General features: G+C 46.3%; 1 protein-coding gene across 1 annotated transcript in view; it reads right to left on the bottom strand.

Annotated features, from left to right (window-relative positions):
• Window positions 1–27252, bottom strand: part of tet2 (tet methylcytosine dioxygenase 2) — a 36809-nt gene that overhangs the window by 6295 nt on the left and 3262 nt on the right. Inside the window, exons 2-5 of the mRNA XM_018735890.2 lie at window positions 2627–5761; window positions 2311–2401; window positions 2126–2219; window positions 1213–1421 (exon numbers count right to left, since the gene is read on the bottom strand). Coding sequence (XP_018591406.1) covers window positions 1213–1421; window positions 2126–2219; window positions 2311–2401; window positions 2627–5717 — 3485 coding nt within the window. The 5' untranslated portion in view covers window positions 5718–5761. The remainder of the gene's footprint in view (window positions 1–1212; window positions 1422–2125; window positions 2220–2310; window positions 2402–2626; window positions 5762–27252) is intronic.

The following is a 27252-nucleotide window of genomic DNA, read 5'->3' as shown; positions in this document are numbered from 1 at the left end:
CGTTGATAAAGTGGCTAAAGAGGTATGGGTTTACTACAGTACAACAGTATACCTGCCACATGACAAAGAGCTCCAAACAAGCTGAAGAAGCTGCCTTGCTTTGCCTTTAATTTACATTACTTCATTTAGCCAACACTTTTGTCCAAAGCACCTTCCAATGAACTCTGTGTAGTGTTATGAACCCACACACCTTATTCACCGTGGTGACTTATACTGCTAGATACACTACTTACAGTGGGTCACTCATCCATACATCAGTGGAACACACACACTGCCACTCACATACTGTGGTGGCTCAGAGTCACCAGTCTACCTGGACACTATGTCTTTAGACAGTGGGAGGAAACCCACGCAGACTGAACGAGGATTGAACTCACATCCTCTCGCACTGATCAGGTGCTGTGAGACAGCAGCGCTACTGAAACAAATCACAATAGGCCACCAAAGTACCCAAGACAGAGCAGCCTTAGTGTGAATATTATTGAGAGTGAGCTTGGAAGATAAAGCATTTATTTAACTGGCACTTTTCTCCAAAGCAGCTTACAACTGTTTTCCTTTTTATACCACTGGGTTGTGGTTTTTTTTTTTTTTTTTTTTAACCGCAGCAATTTAGGATGAGTACCTTGCTCAAAGGTACTACAGGAGTAGGTGAGATCTGAAGCAGCAGCTCTCAGATCCAAAGGCAGCAGCTCTAACTGGGTCACTATCAGCTGCCCCAAACCCCACTGGTGTCACCTGTGGTGGAGGAATAAAGGCACCAGGGACATTTCTAGCACAAAAAGACCATTTGTATGATGACCTTGCTGACTTTACAGCCGACTGGGTCACTGTTGGACACCAGGGCATCTCCGAGACAGCGGCAGCGTCCCGCCGACACTAATGCTCTCCCTTTCATCTCCCATTAAGCTGTTTATTTTCAAGAATAGATCTTCTCTCTGTCCTCCGGATGCAGGACTTCAGCTGTGATATTTTAATGCTGACAATTTAGACAAGGGAGCATGAACTTCAAAGTACTGCCTCCATCATCTTTGTCTAACCTGTAAGCACTATGCTTCCAAAGTATTATTTCCTTTAAAAATGCATTCATAAATGTAGAATTCTGAAGTCCACAGAGCCGTCCTGTGACTCTGTGGTCAGCTCTGGACCCCGCACACGTGGCCAGTTGGATGAAAGGAGCCTCGCCAGGGACCGGGCCGAACGTCAGGTCCTTACTCTTCGTTCAGGCCACATCTGCGGTAGGTGTGGGCGCCGTGTTTCCTCAGCGTCTCGCTTAGCTCGCTGTAAAGCCGGTCAGCCAGGCTGGTGGGGATGCCCTCCCAGATGAGGATGGCCACCACCAGGCAAGCTGTGGCACACGAGTGTCCCGCCCGCTCTCGTACGAGTACCAGGAGCTTTTCTTCCACGCCAGACCTGCGGATCACCTGACATGACAAAAGCAGACCATTAAATATAGCAGTATTTACGGAAATATAAAAATAAACACGAGCCAAAAGACTAAAAACAACCGTTTCACATTTAGCTATTCAGACAAGTTACTATATAGGTGGTCCCCGATTTACGATGGTTCGACTTACGATTTTTTCGAGCTTACGATGGTGAGCTGGCGATAGACAATCGGTGGAAACCGTGCTTCGAATTTTGATTTTTTTTCCTGGCTAGGCGATATGGGGTGCGATACTCTCTCGCTATGCCGGCAGCGATCCGCATCTCCCAGTGTGTCACGCAGAGGTGTGTATTAGGTGTATTAAATTAATTTTCAACTTATGACGGGTTTCGCGGAATGTAACCCCATCGTAAATCAGGGACCACCTGTATGAATACATCCGCACTGACACCTCAGAATAATACAAATGTACATCTAGAAACAAGCCAAAAGGAACATCATCTGCGGAGCTAACGTTGAAAAGATTGGATACTATGACACGGTCTTTTCCTTAGGGGGCGCTGGCAGTTAGAGCAGTGGCCTTGCGCTAGTTTACAATATTACCATGCGATTAATTCAGTGAGCAGTGGGCGCAACTGAGGAAGGTAAAATTATTTTTCACTGTGGCACCAGTAGTGAAATCCACAGCCTAATTACACACACACACACACACGCACACAGTACTTCACAGATAAGTCTTACCCATTTGGCGATGGGGCACCCCAGTGTACTTTTCCCCTCTTTCCCCGTGTAGACCACTTTCTCAATCCTTATGCAGCTGCCCGTCTGGCCAAACCTTTATCAGAACAATAAAGGAGTGATATTGGGGATTACTGAACTTGAACATGAGAGACACCCAGCTGGTGCGTGGTAGAGCAAGCCCTCACCTTTTCTCCATGATCTCTCGGATGCCGGCTACGTTGGGAGCAGCTCCGAGGTGCGTGTAATAGGGACCCTCGTCTTTTTCGCTGAGTTGTTCTGGTCAAAACACATAATATAGTCCTGTTTTGGTGTGACGTTCACCATGCAAACAGACCCTCGGATGGTTCAAAACTCACCTATGCTTTCAACCTTCACAAGCATTTGACGTGAATAAATAAGATATTGACTCAGATTTGAAACTACTGTTTGTTGCACAAGAAACATGAAACTCAAAACTGCAGGCTATGTTCAGCAGCTCATTTCTTATCCTGTTGGTCTTACCAATGCAATGACATGATGGTATTTCATATTGGGTTTTCACAGGTGTGTCCACTAGGTTCTTGATGGGAGTGTCAAGTAATTTGATAGGTGACTCAAGGAAGCTGTTGAGGTTGAGCTTCACCTTCTTCGTCGGTGTTCCGTCAGCAGACCTCTTCAGAGCTTCAGCTCTGCTGTCTTCCATACTCAGGTCTGCATTAGCTGAGAGAACGGTCACAGCCCCCGACGTCTCAAATTTGATCTTACCAGGGGATTTCATGACCAGAGGCTTCCTTTCAAACAACGTGGAGGGCTGGTACTGCCTTAGTTGATGCTCCATGATTGCGGTGATGTTGCTCCTTTGCCCCTCACCACACGGAACCTGCGTTGGCTCTTGCTTCATTCGCACTTGCATGGCTGATGTCTCTGGTCCTTGCGAGGGCTGCATTTTGGGAGCTTCAAACCTTGGACAGCTCTCACTTTTGATTGCCCGAAGCAGGGACTGACTGTTGCTGAAGCTTGGATGAAGCCCTTGTTTCTCCTGTCTCTGTAACAGCTGCATCCTCAGGATTGCATGCCTCTGGAGGTCTCCATGAGAGTTGGTCTGTGTTTCCCCTTGTTGGAACTGCACGCAGGACTCCTGCAGTTCCAACTTGGGTTGTACTTGGCAGGTTGTGTTCTGCGGCACCTGTTGGTTTAAAGCACCATGTGGTAACTGAGGCTGTGGTTGCGGTTGTAGTGGAGGTGGCTGCTGCAGCTGTTGAAAAGATTCTAAGCCTTGCTGCTGTTGGTGAACCAGAGGTTGGCGTGGGTATTGTATCTGCTGTATCACCTCCTGCACTGGGGCTCCATCTCTTTTGCCGAAGCCAAAGGGTACAGTCTCCTTTGACTGAGGCTGTCCTTTGTGTGGCAAGGAATCAGAAGATTGAGAAGTATGACTGTCGCATTGGGTAAATCCAGGACGCTGCTGTTGACTTGCCTCATTATGACATTTTTTCTCAGTTTTTATCTGTTCTTCCAATCTCCTGTGCTCTTCTAGTTTGAGCCTTTCCATGAGGTTATTTTCCAAGTGCATTTGACCCGGATCCTGCGGCTGAGATGGAGCTGTTTGTTGGGGGTCTTGAGCCTCGAGTGTTGGGTGAAACTCGGCATGAGGGCGATGTGGTGGCTGCTGACGTATGAACCCTGAGCACGAGATGCCCTCAAGATTCTGGATGTGCTTGACTAAGTGCTTTTCCTGCATTTGGGAGTGATAGGGATTCTCTAGCTGCTCTTGGGAGAGGCTGCAGGAGTGGGGCATAAACATTTTACTGCCCTCCACTGTCGACTGTGTTTGCTGGCTGGAGGGGGAGTCTCCATTCATGCCCTGCCATTCTCCTGTAGCTTTGTTCTCTGCTTGATCCTGTGCCAGCTTAGCGCTGTAGCCCCCTGGCACCTGCTCAGCCTGCTGCTGAGAGCCAGACAGACCAGAGCACAGTTGAGGAGACCTCAGCATGGGGCTGATGCCTGGTACTTGCCTCTGGCTCTGCGCCAAGCTCCCCTGCTCCTGCCGTGAGTGCGAGCGGAAACCCTCACGCTGCCACGGGGGTATGGAGGAGCTCAGATCAATCCAGTTCATCCCGGGATAGGTCTCTGCTCTCCGTGACACATTCTCTGCTTCCCTGTTAAAATGCACACCGTTTTCTGTTCCAGAGCCCTGTGTTTGAGTTCCTGATGGATGAGACTCCGGTATTGGCCCTCCAGGGGAGTGAAGAGTTGCATCAGTTGACTTTAAAGGAGGGGGCCCAGTTATTAGCCCAGTGGGGCCTTGCTGATTGCTGCTCTCAGCTGCTGATGGTATTTCTGACTCTTGTGCTCCATACTGCCCCCGCACTAGACTTTGCTGGGGACCCCGGAGCTCAGGGACAGACTGCGAATCCTCTGCTTCTATTACCAATCCAGCTGGGCTGCTGCCTGATGGGCTGGATCGGTCAACCACCTCTGTTCCATCCATGTGTCTGGCTTCCGCTGCTGGAGCAGAGGAGCCATCACTGAATGTCTGCTTTACACCCTGTTCTCCTGCGTGGGTGGGGAAGGACTCAGCACCATTTTCACCCAGCAAGCCATCTCCAGGCTTTGCCGCTGGGTTTTGTTCCTCTGGAACCAGAACTTGCGGTTCCTCTGACACTGGGACGTCCAAGCGAGGGTAAGGCTTTTGCTGCTGCTGCTGCTTCTGCTGGTTTTCTTCGTCAGATTGACTAGAATAGCCATTTACAGCAGCTCCTGCGCTATAAACATTGTCTCCGTGTCCCTCCAAGGATTTCCTGCTCTGCTCTCCAGAAGCAGCCACCTGGGATAAACCAGGCAAACCTGAGGTAAGCAGCGATGTCTGGATTGCCTGCTTATGGGTGTCCTTTGCCAGTGTTCTCCCAATGGTGTTCTCATGAGCTCTACAACTCTGTGGAGCGATGGACACGTGATCCGGGTAATACTGAGAAAGCGTTTTCTCTAGAAGGTCACCAGGTGTGTCCTCCATGTTGGAGGAAGTCATTGTAGCACCATTAGAAATTGGCACCTGTTTGTTCCTTGCAAGTGAGAAAATGTCCCCATTAGGGAAGCAGCAGCTTTTCTTCTCTGGCTTCTGCTCCACCGCCAGAACGTCATGCTTGAAATCTGTCGATCTGACGAGTTCCGGAAAACAGTCCACATCACTTCCTAAGTCTGCGGCCTGTTTCTTGTCCCATGTGGCCAGTTCTGCTTTCTCTACAACCTGGTCATCTTCACCATTCATTCCAGAATCAACCCTGGGCTTTTTGGGTGGTTGAAGCCCGTGTGACGCCGATTCACTGAGCACATGCTTCAGGTCTCCATTGGTCATGCGTGGGTGTTGATCAGACGGGTCCTGAATGCCAGCAGGACTGGGACTGTGTTCACAAAGCTTCTTCGTTTGGTTAATCTCAGCATTGGGTTTGAAGTGGTTCCAGTCCCCATCCCCATTGATTTGATAGGATGACACCTCCGGTAACTGGCTTCCATTCTGCAGTTTGACAACCAGGTTTTCCGTCTGACGAACGGAGCCAAACTGAGCTAACAGTAGAGTGTCTCCCATTTCATGGCTGGCCTTTTCCGTTTCCATCTGGCCTGCTCTGGGTCCATCCACAAGGCTGCCCCTTCTGCGTCCTGCAAGAACCCAAACAAAGAGGGGAAGTCCTTATTGACACAAATTCAGGATTCGGAAAGGACAAAGCGCAATGTTTATGCATGTCACGCTACCATTCCTTCGCACGATTATGTATGTGGTCGATTATATGGGTTTAAAAAACATGTGCAGCTGTGTCTCACTGTTTCATCGCATCAACAAGTTTGTTCTAGGTGCTTTTTGCACGAAACATTAACATAAAGAATATATATGTGGGATTCCTAAGACTCGTAATAATAAAGGTAGTCACGTATAAAACTTAACAAAGCGTCCCTTAGCAAACAAGAGGGGGGCATGGTAGCGCAGCGGGTTTGGCTGGGTCCTGCTCTCTGGTGGGTCTGGGGTTTGAGTCCTGCTTGGGGTGCCTTGCAATGGACTGGCAGCCCGCCTGGGTGTGTGCCCTCCCCCTCCAGCCTACTGCTGGGTTAGGCTCTGGCTCACCACGACCCTGCTTGGGACAAGCGGTTTCAACCGGTATGTGTGTGGCTCCCAAGGGATTGAGTTTGGGCTTAGCAGCATGATAGTGATATGCAGCTACAGCCCACCTCTGACTCACTGGTGGGAATATGTAAGATGGGAATGAAACCATTTCAAGAGAGAATGTGCTGACATGTGATGTCTCTTCTATAACATGTTCTCATGGCAAAGACTGTGTGGCCCTTAAAGCCATCTACTGTGTCAACACAAGTGTCTTCTTCACAATTTCAGTGAGTTCATGAGGTCTCTCTCCACAGCAGGCTCAGATGTTTCCCCAGGTTGCCCGACCCTTTCTTTGAGATTCGAGTTCCCGAGTACCAAGCGAGAGCACGGCAAGGTGTGCCGTTGCTCAAAGAGATTCTCCGACTCCACCTGTTTTCATCTGCTCTTGAAAGTGAGCTTCTGTAGCGTAACTGGTAGAACAAAAATATGCGGAGTAGGCAGATGAGGCTGCTTTCTTCTACCTCTGTCCAACATACACTCAGGCAAATGGCCTGTTCCAAAACAGACAGATCTCTCAGGAAATATCATAGCAGAGAGCTTCAGCGTACGCGGCGTATGCCTGCTCAGCATTTCGGTCAAATACAAGCAGCCGTCCCTGCGGCTCAGTTAGAGGGTCATTAACGGCGTGCAGGAGCTCTCTGTAGGGAGTCCTGGCTCTCCTCGACATGTATGCTGGATCTCTTTGTTGAGGCGGCTACACGGTGGAAAAAAATTTGACTGCCATTTCATTCACTGACTGCTCCAAAGTTCCTCCCTTAACAGCTGACTTGACATGTGGAATTGTGACCGACGGGGACATTGCTTTTACCGCCTTTGTGCAAACGACCTGTGCTGAGATGGTACCAAGTCTTGTTTGCAGAAGTTTGTCACACTTGACCTCCACAAATGGGGTCTTTCACGTATTAACATCCATTTTGCACAAATTGTCATGCAATGTGCAATAAAGTTCCACAAACGCCGGAATCTTTCCACTTTCCTGTTGTGACATAGCAAGTACCCCTCGACAAGAATGCTTCTTCTACACCAGCTTCTTGTTCAATGGAACAGCCAAGTTCCGAATGTTCAGAAATACAAACATTTTCCTTTTTTTCTTTGCAAACATATTTCCTAAAATAGAAAGGGGGACAGCTGGTAGTGTTATTGCCTTTGGTTCCAAAGGTTGCAGGTTTCCTCCCCACCTCCAGTTGTAGTACCCTTGAGCAAAGTACTTACCCTGAATTGCTCCAGTAAAACCACCCAGCTGTATAAATGGGTAAACAATTGCAAGCTTGTAACTGTAATAACTGTAAGCTCTAGGGCAGCCAGTAGTGTAGTGGTTAGTGCTGCTGCCTTTGGATACGAAGGTTGCAGGTTTGAATCTCACTTCCAGCTATTATACCCTTGGGCAACATGTTTACCTTGAGTTGTTGTAGTAAAATTACCCATCTGCCTGAATGGGTGAACAGTTGTAAGTAGAATAACATTGTATGTTGTTTTGGAGTAAAGTGTCAGGTAAATGTAAAATATCTGTCTCCAGGGGAGCAAGCATGAGTTTTTGTTAATACTCCAAGCCAGTAGATGGCAGTAAAGTGCACCCGAACAGCGTAAGGCACTCTGTTAGTTCAACTTACTTCCGGTGATTACAGCTCATATCTGGTGTTGTTGAGTATTGATGATCAGTAAGAAGGTTATCGGTGGTCCGTGTGTTTATGGGAAGAATTGGGCAACCGTTCGCACGGAGTTACGCGCAACTCGAGTTACAAACAGACTTCCGCTGCCAATTGTGTTCGTGAACTAAAGAGCTAGTGCACATCAGCAATCAGAACGATTTTGTATTTATGGTGGTTTTTACCCAGCTTTCACTGTGTTTACAACAAACAATGGTTCCCCTTCCATACTCACTCCAACACACACAGCCCCGTGACCCCAGCAGCTTCCTGACGAAGGGATGACAGTTGCTATTATGGTAATGAGCTGCAGGCGACAGGCATGGGTCACACCGAAGATTGCGCACAGCAGCGAAGAGGTGAAACGTGTCGATCGTCGTGGTGCGGAGCTCTTCACCTTGGAGACCGTTGTCATTTCAACTCTGTGGTTCGGCAGTTGCCTATTTCCCCTCTCCGCATGGTACGAGATACCGATGAGCAAAAACCTACAAGCCCAGCTCACGTATTTGCATTAAGATCATGGGTTTGTGAGTTTATGAGTATGCAGTGCAAATAAGAAGCACTTATACTGCTCAAAGTGTTGAAGAGAGGATGGAAACACACAAAGGTGGTTACAATAATGTGCTGTTGATCAAAAAGTAGTACAATGAGACCAGTACAAGTGGGTACTGGGTGTCTAACTGAACAGTGATTATCCATCCATCATCAATAACCACTTCTTCCCTGTCTATTTATTTTACCACTGTAATCCAATTATTACAGTATTTTTAACTCTCCATCATTATTCTTAGTTATTTTGGATCATCTCCTTATGAGTGATCACTTGACTGGAGAGTCACACTGGTCCAGAGTCTATCCCAGTAGCATTTACATTTATTTATTCAGCAGACACTTTTCTCCAAAGCGACTTCCAACAAACTCTGTGTAGTGTTATCAGCCCACACACCTTATTCACCACAGTGACTTACACTGCTAGATATACTACTTACAATAGGTCACTCATCCATACACCAGCAAAACACACTCTTTCTGTCACTCACACACAGACTATGGGTGAACCTGAACAGTATATCTTTGGACTGTGGGAGGAAACCAGAGCACACAGAGCAAACCCACACAGGCTAAGCAGGGATCAAACCCACATTCTCTCACACCACCCTGGCACTATGAAACAGCAGTACATAAACATAAAGACGACGTGCAAATGCCACACATACTGAGCTTCCTTAGAACCCATACCCTAGGTGGGAATAGCAGGTAGCAAAATGGTTAGTGCTGCAGCCTATAGGCCCAGAGGTCATTGGTTCAAGTCTTGTCTCTGGCTGTAGTCCCCTTGCATGAGGTACTTCTCCTAAATTGCTCTGGTAAAGTTACCCTGCTGTAGAAAGGGGTAAACAACTGTTGGTGCATTAATGTTGTTAGTTGCTTCTGAGAAAAGCATCAGCTGAATGAGAAAATGTAAATCTTTGAGGCACTGGTACTGCCTGCTGTGCCACCCGCAGGGACTATATAATTATAAATTTTTATATGGATATGCTCAATTTGGTGCAGTTTTAATTTGTGCTGCTATAACTGTTCTCCACCCACTATCAGGAAATATTTTGTCTAGTTGGGATGACAATCCATAAATAAACATAACTTGAATACAATGACTTTGAGAGGAAAGAAGGAAATAAAAATGTCCCAAGCAATGAGCAATCCACTGACACCCATCGAAATGACCGTGACCGTCACGCAGCGATGCTCTTTCTTTAAGGTCCACATTCCCACTGCTGAAGGACAAAAGCCTTGTTATGACTGCATGAGCTGCGGCGACCTTCGTTTTCCATCATCTTGTGCAAGTCGTGCGCTTCCTCCCCAGCGCTTATTCCACAGCATCTCTCACAGTCCAAATCAGGCACACTAGCAGGGGGCGTTCATGGAATTGCACAATTAGCAGCTCCGAGACCCTTGTACATTTCACCGCTTGGAGACATGCATGAAATTTTCAATGAACAGTGATTCTATAGCTAATATTTGCTACATCCCAATCCGACCGCTACTCTGCTCCGCATCTGCCCGCTTGGTAGTCACACTCATGAAAGGTAAAGCACGAAGGTTCGCGGTTTTGGCCCCCATCGTGGTGAAACGACCTCCCCCTTTCACTCAGAACTGCTGAATCCCTGTCCACATTTAAAAAGGGTCTTAAACTCACCTCGTCCAGACTCACTTCTCCCATCATCTCTTAAGTTCATGTAAGGTATAAATGTTCATGCTCTATAACTTTGAGATCATGTCCGGATAACCCTTTACACAGCTACTCCTCTAAAGTAACGTAAATGTTTATATATATCACAAAAAAATACTAGGAAAGTTATTAGGAAGTGTCGCTATTCGAATAAAGTTTTATGCAGCTACTTGTGTGACGAACATTGGTTCATGGTGGAAAGAGACATACTAACTGCACTTAAGAATCACATGTCTGCATTTAAGTGTCTCTTCCTGCTCATGTAATGAACACCTTGTATTTTCTATGAGATGTTAGTCGCTTTGAAAAAAAAGTATCTGATAAATGAATAAATGTAATATTCCGGTGGTGGCAGGCAAACGGAGTAAAAGGACATACTGGACTGATCAAATGTGTGGGTGCACTTTCTGGACACTCCTCTTTACTGGAAAGCATTCCATTATCACAAGGATTTGATTTTATCACAAAGATTCCATTCTTCTACGTTTCCACCGATGAGGAAAAGAGGCGCCACGTCTCCCCGGCTCTTCTGCACAAAGTAGGAGACTTTGTCTTCCGTCCAGTTCGTCACACACAGGCGTTGGCCAGGTTCTCCCAGCGTACTCAAACTTTTAACCTGTGTGTACATATTGCTGGTACCTTACATGTAACATGTGTTGGGGGGAGACCTGTGGCTTTTTCTTTGGCGACGGGTGCGTAACAGGACCGGAGGGATGTTACTCGGACCTTTGCATATTTCATGGGCCGAGCGCACAGTGAATCGATGCATTGTAATGAGCCTAAACCTGCCGACCCCTCGCCAATATGGCACCGCAGCAGCCGTATTTCTAACGTGCGGGTGGGGGAGCGTTCCTCCCGGCACAAAATACAGATTTTACCGCTGCCATCGATTTCAGGCCGCGCCGCGGGCCCAGCCACGCACGCAGCCGTTAATGCGTGTCACATCCGCAGCATCTGCGAGACAATCCCCGCCGGGCAGGCGGGACGCCGCAGCCTAATCCATCACAATTACGAGCTCCTTCCCTGCAGATGCGCTGAAGGATATGCGGGGAGGAACGGGGAAAGGACGCGCCGAGGCGCACAGAGGCGCTCATGATGTTCGGCAGGGCAGTTAGGCTGCAGGAGTGCTGTCATCCGGCACGGATTTATAGGCCGTTGGGGACAGGGGAAGAGCTGGGGTCTCGTGGAGCCTCTCCGCAGGAGCACCTGCAGAAACACGACTCTCCCTCAGCCTTTTCCGGACCCGGCAGCAGATTTCGTTGCAGAAACCTCATTAATGGAATTCAGAAATTAACCCTCCCATTTATTCACTTAGATGACGCTCTCCTCCAAAGGGACTTACTTACAGTGATTTACCTATTTGTACAGATGTGATTTTACCAGAGCAGTTTAGACTAAATACCATGATTAGGGGTCCTACACCAGGAGGTGGGATTCAAATCTTCGACCTCTAATTCTGGAGCACAACTCATCGCCGTGGCGACGCCATTCCAAAAAGGTAGTGTGTACCATGGTGGTTAGAGCGGTCACCCTGCAATATAAGGACCTGGATTTGAATCCCAACTCCTGCTGCAGTACCATCAACCAAGGTACTTATCAGAACACACACACACACACACACACACACACACCATCTGAAACTGCTTATCCCATAGAGGGTCGTGGGGAGCCAGAGCCTAACCCGGCAACACAGCACACAAGGCTGAAGGGAGAGGGGACACACCCAGGATGGGACGCCAGTCCATCGCAAGGCACCCCAATCAGGATTTGAACCCCAGACCCATCAGAAAGCAGGACCCCATCAAACCCACTGCACCACCGCGCCACCCTTATCGGAACTCATAGAGTAAAAATTCGTCTGCTGCATAAATGGGTAAATAGATGTCAGTAGCTTAGTGCACAAAACAAACACAGTAAGTTACCTTAGTTAAAGGCACCAACAAAGTAATGGTTAATAATAGTAGGATCTCTTTAGAGGCTACATGTGTTCCTTACCTAAAAAAATGGATATTGTAGCCCAATGTGTATGGCGTATAGCTTATGACTACTTAGCTGTAAAAAGGGAGCGGTAAAAAAGATTTTGTTGTTGCTGTTTGGTACAAATACCACTTGGATACAAAGTGTAGTAAATGACATTTTGTCTCGCCACCAGGTTGGCAGTGACGGCTGCTGGCGGTGGAAGCCAACGTAGATTAAAGAGCTCCTGCACCAGGCGCCGAAGCGCTGTGTCCTTTCCAGCCCTGACTTAATGAAAAGGAGTGACTCGGAGCCTGATTAATACCGGTGTTTATCTGCGAGGATCTGTCCGCAGAATAATTTCTCCTAACATCAAACGTGCGCAAAGCACGCACGTCACGCTCTCGAAACAAAACAAACTTCAAGGCGGAATTTATGTATTTATCGGTATTCATCAGCCCGTTTCCTTGCGCAACTCTTCAAAAGGGTGAAATGGTGAAATTAAAAAATGAAATCTTGTGGTCCACCCATGGAAATATAATGTTGGGCTGCGGTGAAGAGCTCGCGGCTGCGGCAAAACCCGTTGGGCTGGAGCTGTCATCCACGGACCAGCCTGGACACGTGGCGATTCTTGTTTGGTTGGAATTATCACGTTGGGGAGATTGTTTGATTATCAAAGGGTTTTGCCAAACCATCGAAGTGTATCTCGTATCCGCAGCTGGAGCTGACTCTGGAAAAGACTTGAACAACCCACCGTCAGGAGACCAAGAAGACGAACCGGAATGGAAACCAGATCTACGTGGCATCTCTTCTGATCCTTCATGTGCTGTATGGTGAACACCTGGTTAGACCTGTCGAGACTCAACAGGCGTAAGAATTGTTTTAATCCTCAATCAATAATGCTTCTGACCAGGACAGCGGGCCACTCAGAAGTGCGACTAGAGTGCCGTGGACGTGATGGGCCAACGAGCGTCATGGTTTCAGCGCATCGAGAGCGAGCAACATTCTGGCCCGTGTGATACGTGGGATGTGGTCTTCTTGGTACGAGGATCCGCATCCGTTTGAAGTCTGTTGTTCGCTTTCCGATCTTTGTGTTTCTGTCCTTGATGTGCAATATGTCACTGTCTTCGATGCACAGAGCTGCTGCGATGCAAAGCAAAGTTCTGAGAAATCTGGTTCAACCATATCTTATTGTAATGCTGTTGTTATCAGAGCAGGTTCAGGAAAAAAAAACACTTGCTGATATGCAGAAGCGACAAAGGAGCTGCTTCAATGGCAATATGGTCAAGTCTTATACTGGCTAGAGCGCTGAAAGCACGACTGTCGGATTTGTACGGCATGTCAAACTTGGAAGTCGATTTAGCGCCAAGAATTCATGTGTAATTTTGTCCATTTAACTTATATGTATTTACTTATCAGACACTTTTCTCCAAAGTGACTTCCAACAAACTCTGTGCAGTGTTTATCAGCCCACACACCTTATTCACCACGGTGACTTACCCTGCTAGATACACTACTTACACTGGGTCGCTCATCCATACATCAGTGGAACACACACACTCACGCACCATGGGTGAACCCAAACAGCGTATCTTTGGACTGTGGGAAGAAACCAGAGCACCCAAAGGAAACCCACAAAGACACAGGGAGAACATGGAAACTCCATACAGACTGAGCAGGGATGAAACCCACATCCTCTCGCACCACGCAGGCACTATGAGACAGCTACTCGCTGTGCCACTGTGTCCCTCATATCTGTGCCGTACAACCCATATACTCTGAGTGCCATGTATGTATCAGTGTGTAAAAACTGCAATTTATTCAGAAGGTGGTCAGAGGAAGCAGAGGGAAGATGCTGTATACACCCCCCGATGTCCAAATGGACACCTCGCCCCTGTTTCTCTGACCGATGGGGGCGTGGCAGAGCGTCACCCTAGCAGTTGTTTACAACGCACCCGCTTGGGTTTGGGGTGTTAAATCTGCCACTAACAAGCGCAGCCAGAATAGCAGCTGGTGGGTGGCCTCCAGCTGCCCGCTGTCAGTGCCGGGTGGGGGTGGGGGGCTGCGCTAATCGGAGTGCAATGACAGCGTGGAGGTCATCATTCAGCAGCGGCGACAGAGCAGCCCGAGCCTTTTTATTTGAGAGTGTCCCGGGTACAATACACACCCTCTGCGCTCCACCTTGGCTCAACATGCGCATCCAGGTTGAAGGTCTTTAATACGTTTGCTGCTTCTGTCTTTTTTTAATTAGCAACAGAAAAAAAGTGGGTCACAACGTTGTAGAGACATGATCAATATACTACCAGGAAAAATGCAATTACGTACAAGCACGTCATACGACTCAAAGGCAAAGGGTTACAGCCCTCGCTTGGTTTTGTGTAAATGGATGGTAAAGAGGTGCGTTAGTCGCCATTTCTACACGATTACATTTATTCATTTAGCTGATGTTCTTCTCCACAGCAGCTTGCAGTGATTTCGAGTAAATTTTATTAAATTTAAATTAAATTTAAGGTAAATACCTTGATCAAGGGGGCTACTGCGGGAGTGCGGATTTCAATCTAGGTCCTCGGGTCCAAAGACAGCGGTCCTAACCAGTATCACATTTTTGTTATTCCTTTGATTTGACATGTCAACAATTTAATTTTGCATAATCTGGAAAGAAATTTCAAACAATAATATAAAAACCATTTTAATGACAATCCGATGAATTAATTAGTACTGCATTCAAATTGTTACATTTACATTTATTCATTTAGCAGATGCTTTTTTTTTCCAAAGTGATGTACATCTCATAGAAAATACAACACATTCATTACATCAATGCTTAGCTGATGCTTCTCACCAAGGCAATTTACAATGTTAAGGTAAGAATTAGGCACCTATTTACACACCTCAGTAATTTTACCAGAGCAATTTAGGGTAAGTACCTTACTCAAGGATACTACAGCTAGAGGTGAGGCTTGAACCTCCAACCTTTGGGTCCAAAGATAGTAGCACCAACCATTACACTACCAGCTGTCCCACCTTAGGAGAAAGAGACACTTAGATACAGACATGTGATTCTTAAATAAATGTAGTTCCTTTCTTTCCACCACATGAAGCAACATTCATCACACAAGCAGCTGCACCAAACTTTATCTGAATATTGACGATTCCTGATCACCTTCCTAGTAATTTTCTTTTTTTAATGATAGCATATTATTTTGCATATATTTAACATATTTTGCATATACATTACATATATTTAATGATAGCGTTTTTTAATAGTAGCATTACTAATAGGACGGCAATAGTTGCCGTGTGACCCTGCAGCCAGAATAAATGTGCGTGACTCTAGAAATCAGCAGCGAAATGTGTGACAGATGAAGCGCAGTGACATATTTGGAGGCTGTTAGTGTGGTGTGAAAGTGTTTTCACACCTCCTCTCTTGCCGGACCCCCCCCAACCCAGCCATTAACAAAAAGCATACGGACCATGAAGAATCTGCTCCGGAGTTTAGCGATCTCCGAGCGCAGAGAGGTGGGGGGGCCTGCGGCTTGTCACAGCGGGATACACCCACAGCAAAAAAAAAGAAAGAAAAAAAACTGCCCGAGAACAGGAGACGGCAAAGCCAGTGATCCCAGCTGAGTGGCTCACACACAAAATGCCCACGCTAACCCCGGCCGCCGCGCTGGCAGGCCCCTGCATGCAAGCGCTGCAATGGGCTGCGATCACATCACCTCTGTTTTTCACACTTTCACGTTCGGGAGAAAAGCACGTTTGGAGACGGTCGCCGGCCGTGCTCCGTGCGTATGTGCGAGTGTGTGAGTGTGCTGTCATGTCTTCTCGAGTGTGTTTGTGTGCACGCGTTGTCAAGGCTCCTCCTTGGTCTTAGGATCCTACTGCCTGCTCTGTCACCTCTTTCAACCACCTTAGTTCCTACAGGTGTGGGTTGCATGCTTCCCGCCACCCTTGAGCTCATAAGGCGACGTGACGGACTTAGACCCGTCAGCAGTTATGTGTATTTATAGCATCGTGGGGCCTCCAGGGAGGGGAGGGAAGTGGTCAGGGAGTGCGGACAGGCTTCATCTTCAAATTTGCCCAAGCACCGGTGACTTCCACCTTGTCTGCCTGCTACTCGGTGGAATCCTCAGAGGTGCTGAAAACAATTTGAAACCTCAATTGCTTTTGCACCCGATTAATTTTGGAGTCACATAACCCAAAACAGATAACACAGGTAAAAATGTGTTCACAGCTGTGCGTTTGTGGAGTAAACGGGTACCGGGTCTTGCTCTGGTGAGCCGCAGTGTTAGCAGCACCTTTCAAGACACTACTGTGCGTAGTTCTGCCAGGTGGTCATGGGACAGCAGGTGAGTAATGCATAATCGCTGGGTGTTTATCCATAAATACGAGCAGAGACAGGATGAGCACCCGGGTGAACGAGGTCAAGCGGAGAGCCCGGTCAAACCCAGCGTCACTGCTGCTGACGGAGGCGGCTGCTGGATGCTGCACACGAGTGCCTCAGACATACAAGACAGTGAAGTCAGCTGTCTTTACCATCACACACAGCAGCAACTGTGCCTCTCCACATGGCACTCCGCAACCCATTCTCCAGCCTTTGTTGAGAATGAATTGCACCTAGTTATGCAAGTTATTATTTTGTTCTACATGTGAAAATAAAATCCGTGCTTCCCAAATCCTATGCAAAAGCCCCAAGTGTCATTATCATGGAAAAAATACTCAATATTTTCGATATTATTAATACTCGAATAATTAACACTTGCTTATTGGTATTACTAATCGATTCTTTCTTTTCAAAGAGTGGTAAAGTTGACCTGATCAGATGTAGCAAAGCAGAGGTGGGAATGAAAGCTGCCGTTCACTTATCCGCAGTGCCAACAAGCCCAACAGCACAGTGATTTAGGACATGTTAGAAGATTCATAAATCAGGCAGTCGGCAGCCTGGAGTGAGCCCTTATCTCGAGTGTTTGCTTTCTCTTCAGTACCCAATGGCCTATTAATGTGTTCCTGTCTTAAATTAAAAAGATTTTATGGCAGCCTGGGTGATATACGTACTCTGGAGCCGTATGTGCTTCACCTCCATGCTTACAGCATTTGCATAACTTTTGCACTCAGAGGTTGCTTTTGTCGGGTTTCTCCTTATCAATGCGTTCTGCATATGTGTGAGATAGGGTCACGCAGGATCTGATGTCTGTGGTTTGTGACCCTGTCTACATCACGACATAAAGGGTGTATCACAAGGTAGGGTTGGACATGAAGTCCCCCTGTCACATCCTGACAAAGGATTCTCTGTTCATGCAAGCATCTCCAAGCAAGTTTTGTTATAGCATGACATTGTGCATGGAAAATCAATTATTCTTAGAATGTTTAAAACAGTTCACTTATTAAAATAGTTATTTAGGGCCTTGAATTTCATGCACACAAACTGATTCTGCTTTCCATTTTGTCAACATTAGAAAAGCCTCACTGAACAGCGATTTGCTGTGCAACAGTGGAAAAAGTAAAAAATGACAAAAAAGCTAACTTTTCAGTACTGACACTAAATACATGCTTTGTCATTACAAATTTCTTGAACCTGAGCTCAAAACCAACAAGATGGAAGGGCGAGATTTCTGAGCCTCTGTGTCAATGACTGTTTCTTGGGCTGTTGTGCTCTTCCCACCATATGACACTCATAGAAAAGCAGCTTAATGGTGGCAGCGTTGGTATCCCACTACAGAGAGACTGGTAACATGAGTGCTATGTTGTTCCGAGTTAAACTCAGAGTGAATGTGCACTCTGCTGCATTTGCAGCGTGGAGATACATATGTCTCAAAGCCAGTTTCTCAGCTTTCTAAAATACGTGCTTTGGCCAACACTGTCCCTCTAGGCAAACCTCTGTCTACATGAAAAATGCAAAGCCTCTCTCTTACACGGTAGGAAGGAGATTCTACTTGCTGCCAGGTCTACCCTCTACCCATGTGGAGAGAGCACTCTATTCTTGTTTGTTGTATTTTAAAAAGCGTATTAATCAGTAACTCATGTTTACACCGGTTGTCTTGAGAGGTGAGAACATGATATAAAGGTCTTCACGTGGAGAGAGCTGGCTGTGGAAACAAGGACGGATTGTTTTAGTCTGCCGGATATTTTCAGCCTTAAACTTTGTTTTAGTGTAGCACTTTTCAGATGAAGTTCGGGAAATCAGAGATCAAAGGATGAAAAGGGCTTAGAGTGAATTACCAAAAAACAATAATTTCGCACAACACTGCTTGTGTAACCTCGGGAAATCTTTCTTCTCCCTCTTCATTTGTGCATCAGGCAACAATCTGCAAATTCTTACTCTACTTCCTCTCTTTAGTGCTGACTGTTCAGAAGTAAAATGACACTTTCTAAGACACTCCCCTCGCCCTCGGAGACATGTAGACACGTGTTACAGGTGTGGTGCTCGCTAACCTCGAAATTTACACACAAGGTGTGCGGAAGACCTGAGCCAGCTGATGTGGTGCTTAACAGATCTTAAGAAAAGCAGTGGTAGCAGGTAGGACGCAGGCAGTGCCATAACCTTCCAATGTAGTGGTCCTGGGTCCAAATTCCTGCACCTGCTGTAACATCCTCGACCAAGGTAACCAACCAATCAACCAACCAATGAACGTTGAAAACCGGTTGTTCCAAGCGGAGTCACGGTGAGCCGGAGCCTAACCCGGCAACACAGGGTGCAAGGCTGGAGGGGACTCACCCAGGACGGGGACACCAGACTGTCGCAAGGCACCGCAAGCAGGGCTCGAACCCCAGACCTGCCACACAGCGGGCACCGGCCCTTGATCAAGTTATTTAGCCCTAAATGTTTCAGTCACTGTACCCATACAAACCTAAGTTTCCATGGAAAAAGGCATTAGCTAAACAGTATTTAAAAATGAGACTGAATACGCACGTGTATGGATCACACGCCTAGAGTATCGCAGGCATCAGCCAAACTATATTTAATAATAAGACTCAATACTCACATGTATGGACCTCCAATGTACTGCCGTCTGTATCCTACATATGGAAGACTTGGTTTTCTCTTGTGAAATAGTTGTCTGGTATAGTGGCCCACTGTACTAACATAACTTCCTTGTCAATTTAAATTTAATTAAACAATGGGAATGATTCAATGTGTGTTCATAATTCAGGTGATAAAAATTAAAACCTGCTGGGAAAATATAATGTATGAAAGAGAGAGTATATTTACTGCACGTAAGATATTAATTTGCATGACTATTACAGTAGGGCTGACTTTAATTACTTGGCTGGCACAGTGGTTAACTTCCACCGCGTAGTGTCCTTTAAAAGAGCAGGAGTATTTTGCTTGACTGGTAACTTCTCTCTCGCTCACGGGAGATTTATTGAACACAGCTGCACAGAGTAACAACGAGAAGGTGTTTTCTCCTGCTGTCTGCATTTTACACCGGTGGGTGCTGGGCTTTCGATCCGGTCTCCCGCCGATATTATGCAGGCCACATATTGTGCCCATTGTCACCACATAGTTGTGACAGAGCCCTAGATGTTCCGGCATTTACGTACTTTCCGGAAGCTGGAGAAAGTCTCACTGCTTTGCATAATAACGGCTAATTGGTGTCTGTCTCATCCCACCCCGGGAACGGCAGAGGCTGTGGAGTCGAGAAGCAGCGCTGTTCATCTTCATCGCAAACCTTCTCGATACTTCATCTTCCTTTGAGATGCAGATCTCATGAAACCACAACTCAAGTAAATGACAGATGATTCACACTTCTTTGCTGGAGGATTGTTATTGGAATTATTACGAAGATGCAGGCTCTACACATGGCTGCTGTATACTTTCTACTAACGCAAGGTTCAAAAACGCACAATTTCTCACAAGTTAATATATTTACATTTACATGTGTTTATTTAACGGATACTTTTCTCCAGCGGCGTACATCTCATAGAAAATACAATTGAATATCTTATTTAGTATATAATGTAATATATTAACAAACACACACTACTTTTAATTTGTGAATATAAAGCACCATGGAAGACGATGAATTTCAAACCTATTTATTTCTGACTGCTTGACAACTCAGCCTCGCGTCTGAGTAAAAGTGCAATTCTACTAGTGCATTAAAAATCTCTTCTTCCTGTTTTGGGGAGACCAAAAAAAAAATCTGCTTTGTATTTTTTATTTTTTTTTTTGCACTTAAAACAAGCAGAGCACACGTTTTTCTTGTGGAACAGAACAATTCACACAACTGTATTTAAAGGCAGGATATTCGAGGAGATCCAACCCACATGTCTTTCTGTAATGATGGCCTTGTTCACAAAGGATGCTCTAAATGGTCTGCGGACCGGTGCCACTCCCTCTGATAGTTTTTAGCTCTAAATTGCACCATTTTCACATTTTTTTATTTAAATATAAACTAAAATAAAGCATCACACTGAGAAGTGTTAAGATTAACCACACACAGACAGACACAAAATAAACCGCAGAAAAATTGTGATTGAACCGATTCCCCCGGTAAAACTTAACTGCAGTGCAAATAATTCTCTTTCGCTCCATTTCACCATCATTTCCCTTCAGCGTTTCTTCATCTGGATACCTGATATTCACACACTCTTGTACTTACAAGGTAGTTGCTAGAAACAGCTCATCCGTGGCTCTTCCCCAGGCTCTCTTGCTTTCCGGAGAAAGAAGGTGTATTACGAAATGCCGTTTCCTGTTGCTTCTCACAGCGACACTCATTCACCAGATTGCGTGAGTGTCACAAAGGTTCAGTCACGTGACCGGTCACAGGAGCGCCCGAGGCGCCGCGCTCACAAGAGTGCTTCCCTCTTTCCGTCTTTCCCTTACGCCTTACACGTGTGGTTGGCTCAACGAGTTGGAGGTGGAATCCTCACCGGGAGCCTTAATTATAGTTTCGGTCTGTGCTTATTTCCCTTTGCTGCCTTAGTGAAGAGCTTTTCGGGATGGCACCGCATCCACGACGCGGGTCACGCAGCTTGACCTTTCTTAAGAAGTGTGCCAAGGACTCTGGAACACGATCGCGCGGAAAAGCAGTGTAACAGCTTTGGCGCGTCACATTCTTGCGCGCATGCGAGTCGATCGCCGCGCAAGACCATCCGCTACCTCCACAGCAACCGAACACGCTTCGGGTGTGTTCCTGGCCAGGCGGAGGCCCTTCGTACTGCTGTTTGTAATTTTATCCTCAGAGAACCCCTCCTGAAAGAGGGGGCTAATACAATCTACACTGTTCGTTATATCTAATGGGACACAGATGTCTTATTGCCCCACAGAGCTCTGCCTGCACGTCCCGCAACGTAGAGCAAGGCTGAAGAAGCTCTCCATGAACCTCTGCTTCCAGCAAACCTTCTCATCGCAATAATAAAATGCAATTTCCACTTTAATGTGCATCAGCACTGATTTACACCCCTGGCTGTATGAAACATGTCCAGATAAAAGTGTTTGGTCCCAAACTTTACCCCCGATGTCTCTAGCACATTAAATATGAGAAGGCACTTTAGGTGTGTCAGCGTTTACAAAGGATGAGGAAGAGTTTTCAGCGAAACGTGCGGTGAAGAGTAAACGCGAAGGGCAGCCCTTTTTCTGTAAACAGGCGCTGATCAGACGATAACTGCGGCGCTTTCCTTTGTTTGGAGTTGGACCATCCATTTCCTGGATGTGATCTCACACAACCTGCTAGGCGGGAAGGCGATGGGACTCGAGCAACGAAGCACAACCGTCATCCTCTCCAGTTTTACAGGGTGCCTTGTGAATACCAAGACTTCGCCTTCGTCTTGTTGCCAAGGTAGCTGTTGCCGCGTCTTCGCACTCCAGCACATTTGAAGAACTCTAGATGTTTTCGTGGGAACTGGAAGGTGGGATTAAACACGGGTTTGTTTAGGAAACTACAGCTATAACGTTTCGTATAACTAAGGTTATATCAAAACCTGTTCATCTGCTGATATAAGGACACTTCCTTGCTCGTTTGTGCAGTTAATACTAAAATATTTCAAGTTTTTATTATTGCATTTATTTATTTATTTGTATACAGCCAAGTTCCCACACTACAGGCAGATTGAGACAGTTTCTGGGACATCCAAGATTCATCGTTGCCTTTTCCCTCGGATGGTGGCACTACCTCTTCGTGTTGACCCTTGTCGTATGGCTTTGTGAGTTCAGAGAGTTCATCCTGCGGTCTTCAAGGGTCATTGGTGAAACTCAACGGTTGATCATTACTCAAGCCAGATGTCTGCGTAACCATGGACGTGCTGCTGAAAGATAGCGGGCTACCTCGAGGTCCAGTGGAAGAAGGAAACACGCTTGGAAAGGAAGCCTCGACAGCTGGCATAGACAAGCGGGCAAACGGTGCTTCAGTACCCCAGCCCGGGTCGCACTGAGGCTCTAATTAAAACAGTGGTCTCCCAGCACATGTCTAGCAGTCCCACCAGACCCATCCTCCACCCACAGTGTACTTTTCACCGTGCCTCTCGCTGTCCCTTTGTTTTTCTCCGAGTCAATATATCTGACTGACTTGATGAACTGTGTGCCGGGCAAAGTGAATTGTGCATGGTATCCATGGTGACCACCTTATTAGTGCTCAGAAGCCATCTGTTCTAACCATTAACTTTGAGCGGAGGGTGGAAGGGAGGGAGAATAGAATGGCTGGTTTGGCAATTTCACATGAGCGTCAAACATTGATTGTTTGGGATAAAAATGGTACCCAAGAACCTCAAAATGACGACTGTGATTACGAGCTCAACGTCTTCTCGCTTGTGGGTGAATTCCATTTTTCCAGCTTTCAACATGTTATTCATGGTCAGATGCCTGTTAAAAACATACATTCCATTCCAGAATATTCTGTCCTGTTTTAAAGGTTGTATTTAATGTGTACTGCCTCCTCTGGGTCGGGGGGGGATGGGGGGATGTTGAGTCTGACATCTTGCTCTCGCTGACAAAGCCGCTGTCGTGCGAGGTAGATCAGAATATGGAGCACCGTGCGTCTTAACCCAAAATGTTTGAAATGGTGCCCATTCCATCTCTTGACCGTGGAGACAAGCTCCGCCACCGGTTTGTAAATTCTGAGTTTCTGTTTGCATCCTCAAAATCCAAACCAGCATTCAATTAAACATGAAAAGGAAGTGGAACATAAACATGGACAAATGAAAAAGCTGCTTGAAGGAACTCAAAACAGGGGCATGTATGGATGTCGTAAACTCCAAAAAAGGAGAAGTGTAAACTGGTCTCTATAAAGTGGACTTTAAAAAGATTCTGTTGACCTGCAGTAAACCCAAATCAGCCGTATTTAGAAGGACTGTATTTGTAAGCAAGGAAATGGCACGGGTGTTTAAACTCTACCAGACCTATTAAAGTGAAAATCGTTTTCCAGCAGGCAGACTGATCTCCACCAAAACCAGAGCATGCTGCCCTTCACCACAAACAGAATATTCATATACTGTGACTCTTCCCCAGTGGTTTCTCAGCAACATGCCCTCGATGACTGTTGCTAAGGCCTGCACTCCCCCATGTCGTGTGCATTGTGACTGCTTCCCTGGGTGGACAAAATGGAACAAGCAGTAAACTGAACAGCGTCTTCTCCATGAAGAGAAGGCCAATTGAAGGCCACTCTTAGAGGAACGGAGAGATGGTCAACAACCAACTGCTTCGTGTACAGGGTGGCTGAAATGCCAGCGCAATGGAATAGTGATTAAAGTTATGACCATGTTATGCAGAATGAATTTGTGCAACTCTGTAGAGCACCCCATGTGAGGAGAAACTCTTACAACACCACTATTGCACCAAGCTTGACATGCGGAACCCACAGCCCAGGCTTAAAGTCAAACTTCAGCAAATTCAGCAATGTGAATAGGTTTAACTGTAGAAAAGGCACCTCCCCCACCTAGCCGATGAACTTCCCAGAAGCCCAGCTCCCGCTCGTGTGTAGCAGAAATGATCCCAGCTGGGCTGTGAGGCATTCCAGAGAAGAAACCCAATAGCTGGACTCTGGGCCAAAAGCTCCTGGAGCGGTTCATGATGTCATTCAAAGCCCTTAGGAGGCCTGCGCTCCCGAAGGACAGCTGTCTTTCGTCATACTCCCTGAAAGGACAATGGGGCTCAGAACCTGTGCTTCAGAAAAGCCTCCTTAACGATAGACCACAGAAGTCATTTCAACAAGGAGAAGAATGGAGGAGAAGCACTGCAAACCCTGTGATTTACTTCTGTTTGTGTCACTGTTACACAGAAGAGCTGTGTGAGGAGGCTCACAAAGCTAAAACTGCTCTTGTTGTCACACTTTGCAGACTTCAGGCTTCTGCACGCATTTGCTGCTTTCCTTAACCAAACACCTACCAGCCCCAGTACTTTTAAGTCACCACCGAACAGCCTGTCCCAAAATATCTAGAACATAATGTGAGCATTTAACCATTTTTGCATATGGTCGGTGTTTGTTGCAAGGTGCTCTTTGAATCACTGATAAAACCTGTGGATTGTGGATCCAACATCAGGAGAATGATAAGTGATGGTTTACCATACATAGGAAATTCAGTGCATTCAATAGAGGAAGGTTTTTTTTTTAACCGTTCTTGATGACTGTAATGGATTCGTACAGAACAATGAAAGGAGGTTTGGTCCGTGACAATGTGACCAGTGTCAGTTTCAGGACCATTGCTGACCAGCCATCTTAATGAAGTCAGACCACTTTTGGAATATAAATCCCCATGACCAACGTGACCAGAGTCTCGAACTTGGCCCTTAGTGTTCGGACCAGCACCAAGAAGTGTGATGTCACAGTCCTGCTTGAGATGGCTTGTGAAACTGTGTTTTTGTAATCAAACCCTTAACCGCCAACACATCAACGAAGGCTTTAAAACCCACCATCCAGCCTGCAGGCAGCAATGAAGATCTCCTCCTTCTACAGAAACACATCCAAAGGCTACCTCGCCAGTGGTCTCTAGAAATGCATTCATGAAGTCAAAGCAAACCATCACCTGTGTGCCCAGAATTAAGGTCAGAATGACTCACTCAGAGCTGCAACACAGAGTTGGTAAAGTAATAAAAAAACATACCGTGCATGAAATGATGCATTTTCATAAAAATTACTGAAATCCAACATAGGCCAGTCTGCTCTGAGACTTCTAATTTAAAAGCTTGCAAATTTATTCTGTAGCAATGAAAGTCGGGCTTATTTGTTGGTGTCTTAAAGCCATTCGAAACCGTGTTTTACATGCGCTTGTGTACATTTCTTCCTCGACTTTCACACCTCTCGTTTGAGTTCACACAGCTGGTAGCAGGAAGCACCGCAGATTCTGGAAACCACAAGTACCAACAACTTTTCGTGTCTTCAGAGAAACTCACCCTCAACAAAGGTCTCGAGAAAATACGTAAAAACTGAATCTCGGAAGAAGAAATCGTTTGTGTGGGAAGAGAGCATAGCTTTAAAGATTTGACTGTTACTTTTTATTTTATTATGCATTTTTAATGGAAGTCCATCGCATAAAATACCTCAAACTCAAGGTTTATTCCTCATGTAATGACAAAAGTGAAATATAAGTGTTGCCCATTGCTTATATTGCGTTGGGTCTCCGTAAATCATAACTGAGAGTTGTGGGGAAGATAGACATGTTTTGTGTGTTGTACAGTAAAGGTCTGTAGTAAATATATTACTAAACATGGAACCACACCCCCTGGGAGGGAGTAATTGCATGGCTCTGCTACTGCAGTGCTGTCAGGGTTCTGAACCCACGACCCTGTCGGCACTCAGCCATTAGGAAAAATAACACATGCCCGTAATTTTCTGACTTGGAACCGCCGTACTAGGCACCGAAGGAAGAATCTTGTGCACCCAAAACAAACACACCCACCCCCGTCCCCACCTCGGTACCATTGCCCAAAGCGATGCTCGAATATCCCGCCAAGCGCTATCGAGGCACGGCGCTCTTTTCTCAGGAGCCGGTTACGTAACGGCCTAGTGGAATAGCGGGGCACTGTTTGTAAACAGAGCGGCCACGTGCACGGCAACCGCGTGGAGGATGGCTCCGCCCGCCACCAAGGCTGAACCTGACATCGATACACTCGTGCATGCCACCGTGCCTCATTGTCTGGGTCTTCATTAAAAGCGGGAGGCTGGCGAGTTGAGCGATCCACACGTGGATCCAAGCCGAGAGCAACAGCGCATGTTCCAAGCTTTATTTTGTGCTCTCGGCTTCGCGCCGACTCTCCTGCCCTGTAATTAATGTGTAACTGGGAATAGGAGGTCAGTAGGTGTGACGCTACGCGGCTGCACAAAAAACGATTTTGTAATGTCTCCTGTGAGTAACCAGGGCCGCCTGTGCAACACAAGGGATCCTGCAGAGCACGAAGGCACAATTCACAGAAACAGGGCACCATTCTGTCCTCAAAGCCATTCTGTATGTTCAGACATTTTCAGAATATATGTGCATATCTATACCAAGCCTTGCTAAAAAAGACCAAAACAGTAGAATTATTTACAGACAGCGTAAGACCAAATTTTCTCATTTAAAATTATATAAATCTGGAGAATTCAGTTTCTTTTACAGGGATCTTGTTCATCAATACACGAGAAGTATTCAAATGGCAGCTGGGAATTCGACTGAAAAGTGAAATAGGTCAGGATTATGTCACTCACTGTTACTCATTTGAGGAAAATGATCAAGTCCATATAGTTACCAGGTCAACCACTTGGTTCCTAGTCAATTCAGGTGGACTTCAAAGAGTCTTCATTCCCCCATGCTGTGTCCATTGTTTGGACAGTCACATCACCGTCCAAACTTGTTCTACTACATCACTGCTCAGCCCTGGTTGGAAATGGGATTCTGGGATCAGAAATTAGATCAGGCCATTATGAAGGGTGGCATTTTTTTCAGGTCACTGTGGAAACTGAAAATTCCTTCCAGCATCAGTATTGGATTTTTAATGGGAATGGCATGAAAGATGACTTCAGGCAAACACCAGAGCTGTACCAAAAAAGGTGCAGTATGACTGTCACAAGGAAACCGGTCTGACTGGTTTCCCTGTACTTCTTCTAAACTTTTAGGTAGCGGAGTCTCAACAGAAGCGGTGCAGGTGTACACCATATGGAACTATGCCGAACTGAAAGCAACCAAAGGCACAATAACAACACACTTCCCATTAAAGTACCAAAGAGTGATAGCTAAGTGCTGGCTGAGCAAA

Source organism: Scleropages formosus, chromosome 16 (assembly GCF_900964775.1).
Source record: "Scleropages formosus chromosome 16, fSclFor1.1, whole genome shotgun sequence".
Taxonomy (NCBI): Eukaryota; Metazoa; Chordata; class Actinopteri; order Osteoglossiformes; family Osteoglossidae; genus Scleropages; species Scleropages formosus.
Note: the sequence above shows the minus strand (reverse complement) of the source record. Positions and strands in the feature narration are given on the sequence as shown.